At 33.7% G+C, this 4962-nt stretch overlaps 1 protein-coding gene across 1 annotated transcript; it reads left to right on the top strand.

Moving 5' to 3' along the window:
* Positions 1-993: 993 nt before the first annotated feature.
* LOC21397828 (F-box protein At2g26850) lies at positions 994-3974 on the top strand. The gene is made up of 5 exons (XM_010114549.1): positions 994-1464; positions 1606-1685; positions 3165-3343; positions 3443-3517; positions 3757-3974. Exons 1-5 carry the CDS (start codon positions 994-996, stop codon positions 3972-3974), a joined length of 1023 nt encoding a protein of 340 aa, XP_010112851.1.
* The last annotated feature ends 988 nt before the right edge of the window (positions 3975-4962 follow it).

The raw sequence follows: 4962 nt of genomic DNA, 5'->3' as shown, positions 1-4962 counted from the left end.
GATGGAGATCATAGGTGATTTTGGTTGCTTGATTGTTCTAAATATGGAATGGCTTGCTGCTGGATCCAAATATATGGAATGTTTTGCTGGTGGAAATCAGAATTTTTGGCAACGAAATTTTAGAAAATATTTGGGAGATTTAATGCTATGGTTTACATTGTTGTTCATTTGCTTGATTCTAATTGGGAAAGAAACGTTGCTGATTGCTTTTTGGTGCTAAGATATTAACGTGACAGTTAGGAGACTTTGAAACGTGGGGTGGCCGAACGTGTTGTTGCAGTGAGGATGATTGAACGTGAAAAAAGTTGGCCTTTTGTATTGAGAGATAATACTTTTTAGATAGTGAGGGCTGTGCTTATGATTCTATGTGTTTTGAGAGAAACTTTCTAAAAAAAAGTCTTTGTATGTGAAATTTTGATTTGTGAGTGCAAAAACGTGTTCTTCGGGAGGGGAACATATTGTTTTCGAGAGAAAGCCTTTGAAGATGAGTGGTGCTCACTGAACAATGCCTCTAAGAATATTCTTCATAACGGCAACATCATCAAGAAGGGTGTCTTTGAGTGTGTAAGATTGTGGAGTTTTTGTAATCATTTAATATTAGTGAATTGTTCACTGTTTGGGCGTAGTCTTGCAGAAGTAAGTGTGCGCAATGAACCACGATATTATTTTCTGGTGTTCTTTCCTTACCACCAAAATGCCCCGCGATATCATTGTTCACCGCACGTCTTGGATAGAAATGATAATTTATAAAGATAATTAATATTATCTGCATAGCATGATGGAGAGAAAAACACAATGAAAAGTATTGGAAGCATCGTTGATACTGGAACAAGCCAAACTCTCCGGCTGCCCTTGTCTTTTATGTGATGACAAATGATACTAGCAAATAAATTCACGTTACTCAAAATTAAAATATCATGTAAGTGGTTCAATTACTTTTTCTAGTGAAATTTTTTGGGGTCCAAGTTCCCCCTGACCTTTTCGTTGAAAAGAATGGCCTCTTGTTCAAGAGTTGAGAAAGTAAAACTAAAGGAGAAAGAGCACATTTTTTCCCTCTTAGATTTGCCTCAGTTGAGTTTGGAGTGCATTTTTGAGCGGCTTTCGCCTGCTGACTTGTGCAGCATGGTGCGAGTTTGTTCTGTTTTGAGAGAAATGTGTAGTAGTGACCATTTATGGGAAAGACATTTGCAGCAGAAATGGGGTAAAGTGATAGGTGATGCTGCTTACCGAGAATGGCGATCTCATGTGTCCTCAAAAATTGGACAATCCAGCCTCTCCAAACAGAAAAAGGAAAGGGGTTTGCTCGAGTCTCTTCGAAATTCACAGCGCTTTTCGTGTATTGGCATAAAACCAGAAAAAAGCTCCAAGGTGCGAACTACTTTACCAGTTGATTCAGTGATGGCTTTCTATTTTGCTCTTGAGAGTGGCAAGTTTTGGTTCCCAGCCCAAATCTACTATAGACAGGTAATATTCTTCAACAAGTACTTTCTAAGCTTACCAAATTAATTAAGCTTACCAAATTATTCTTTTATTCTTTAAACAAGAAATTGTGTACAACTTCCTTCTTTATGTCGGTGATGAAAGCCTTTCTGTTTACTGGTGCAGAATGGTTATACAGAAGTTATGCTGTTATGTTATGATGCTCAGATCAGTTATGACTCCCGGACTAATACATTTCGTGCAAGGTATAATTGTGCAAGGTTCTTCATAAAAAAAATACTTGGATGAGCTAGTAGTGATCTAATTCTTTTGTATTGTGATCTAACTAAAACGTACATATGATGTAGTTTGGGTTACTAAAAAATTTAACTTATTTTTTTTATTGAAAAAAAATAAAATGAAAGACTTAAAAAATATCTAATAAATTAAAGTTTTTTGGCTTGTTTTCATTGTTTTAGAGTTTTTTGTTTTAAATTTTTTATTCGAGTGTAGTTTGGGCATTTCTGAGGTAACAATATTTTTTTAACCGAGAAATGGTATGAATTAACGTTTTAAATCTAATATGAAGGCATACAATATTTGATGATATCAAAACCATTTTGAATAAACCTATAATTCATTTTGAATAAACCTATAATTCAAGGAACAAATTAAAGGTAAGTATCCCCTATGTGTCGTGTCATGTTAATTCACCACAAAAGTATGTTTTAGGTCCAACAGTGTTTTTATGTCATCTTTATCAGCTTGTCACAAAGTTTCAGACCGAAAATTGACACGATGATTCAAAATACCTGCCCATGGCATAGGATATTTTTCTTCATGCATGTAGTTTGGTTTTACCCTATGTTGTATGTTTGTCAACATGTTTTTGATGTTCTGATACTGTACTAAAGCGTTATTTAGACACCAAAGTTGATAACTTATACTGTGTTTGGTTCACAGATTCAAATTATTCAGATTTGAATCTTTTTAGTTTGAACTGTAGAATTTAAATTATGATAATTTGAACGGCATTTGAATTAGTGCTTGGATTCACAAATAAATTATACGTTGAATTGGAAATAAAATTAAATTGTGTTTTCAACAATTCTTATAAAATATCGTTGTAAATGGTGTACATATATGTAGATTGGAATTTGTTTCTCTCTTCATGATGAACACATAAAGAGAAAAAAACATATATTTAAATTTGAGTTAAAATAAAGAAGTTAGTACATTCTAAAGCTCAGAGTTGAAGATAAAGAAAAAAACAAAAAGTAATTCTATTTGAATTGTTCATAACAATCCAGATTGTTGAATTTAGGGGTGTGTTGAATTCCAAAATCAAACACTCGAATTGTAGTTGATGGTCTGAATGGCCCCTCCTTGTTTCTAAGCTAAACATTAATTTGAACCTTTAGGGACAATTCAAATTGAATTTTTTAGTTCAAATAGCTGAACCGAACATAAGGTAAGATGTTATCACGTGTTATTGCGACATGTTTATACCATACACCTCAAACCTCATCCTTCCATGGCCCACTACATTATCATAGGGTGATTCTCATGCTTCATGTCGGCCTATCAAGCGCGATCCATGTTTACACACTATAACAAAATGATAGATTAAACGACGCAAATACGATGACGGTGTCTTGAAAAAAAGAACACCTAATGCGCAATGAAAATGGTGGCATGAAGATTTTTGTGATTCGACCATTTTTGTGATTCCATATAAATTGCAGGTATTCTTCTCAGGGATGGGGGAGGGGAGAGGAAAATATAGGGTGGGATAGGGTACGAGCGCCACCAGTTGACGTTCCTCTTGATCCATTTGTGCCTCACGTGTCTGATTGTTTACATGACTTGAAACCCGGTGACCATATTGAAATCCAGTGGAAAAGTCGCACAGATTTGCCTTACGGTTTAATCTCTGGACACCCTGAACTTTATATTAGAAATTGATCCTGACTTTAAATGGTATCAGGTGTCTCATATATCATTTCTAAAAATTTCATTGTAGCTTGGTGGTATGCCCTAATTGGTCACTTGGAGCTATGTGATAAGAATCAGAATCACTGCCTTTGTCATGAAAATGGTAAGATATATATCCTTTCAAAAAAAACAAAAATGGTAAGATATATAGAAAAGTTCTTTCTGTTGTGCACCTAACATTAAGTTTCTTTTTTGTCTAAAGTTTTCTCTTCTCTTCCTCATTCCACCATAAATTTCTTGCAGTCTCTATTCTTATATATTTATTGTTTCTTAAATTTTTTTGTGTATTATTTTGCTACACTACGTATATTAGTTACCTCATGATAATGTCTTTGCTAACAGATACAATAGTAGTGGAGTTTAACCAATACCATCCAACCTCAAGATGGAGACGTACTATGATAAGCCGGAAGTACCATCCAAGACAAGGGAACGAAATCGATGGATTTTACGGCGGAATTAGAAAGCTTTCGGGTGAGGAGGAGATTGCCAAGTGGTTGAGCTTTTGGCTAAATCTACTTCTTATAGGAGTAAGGTTCCCAAACGTTAATCTTCCATAATTGCAGTGAAAGAACAAAGGTAATGGCACTAGAATTAGTCATTGGCAAGGGATGAAAAGAGCTTGTAGCCTATTCCCAAGTAATGAAATATTCCTTACTCTGGACAACTACCAAGCCAGTCTTATATTTCCTACATATTTGGAATATTTTCTGAGGATATAAGCAAGTGAAGTTGGGTCGGCAACTATAAGCTTCTTTCTATGTTGAATATGGTGACCACTCATATTCTGTACGAAACTTAAATGTATTAATATGTTTCAATGTTTAATGTTCATTTAAATTCTCTATGGGAAATTAATTTCATATAATCTACTTTCACTTTCATGGTTTGTTGCTTTATATCCCCTAACTTAGTCTGCTTTTAACATGTGAAGTTCAATTATGATCTTAAACCATCTTCAATGCTAATGTCACTATGAATGCTATACTTGACAATAAAAAGTTACAAATAACATATTTGATATGTTAGTCTATTTCGTACTTCAAGGCAGTGCATAATGTCATTTAAAACCTACATCTACTTTTTTCGTAATTATTAAGTGTTTTGGAACTTGTAAGAATAAATAGTTTGAAACTAATAATGTTGAAGAGATTAAATAAGAAGGTCAATACATCAACTAACAATTAATAGTCAAATGCTAAATTTAATACTAAAACTATCTCATAGAGTAACTTTTCTGTTCAAATACTAAATTTTGGTATTGGTACACTGGTTTAGCTCTACATTTGAAGATGCTCTTGTACTTCATTGTTTAATTGTCCACTGAATCAATAAAATTGATTAGCGACTTTTCGAATTTTACTTTTCTGACAAAAAAAAAAAAAGAATACAAAGAACAAATACTTTTTCATTTTTCTTATTCCCTAGAACATTTCTACGTATGTTGTGCAAGCTATAAGTCGTTGTATAACGACCCTTCACATACAGTTACAAGCAGTTGACTCAACTTTACAACATTCATTTCATAAAAAAATGTGGACAAGTAAA

Source organism: Morus notabilis, unplaced genomic scaffold (assembly GCF_000414095.1).
Source record: "Morus notabilis unplaced genomic scaffold, ASM41409v2 Scaffold224, whole genome shotgun sequence".
In the NCBI taxonomy this organism is placed as follows: domain Eukaryota; kingdom Viridiplantae; phylum Streptophyta; class Magnoliopsida; order Rosales; family Moraceae; genus Morus; species Morus notabilis.
This window is presented reverse-complemented; position numbering and strand designations above follow the sequence as displayed.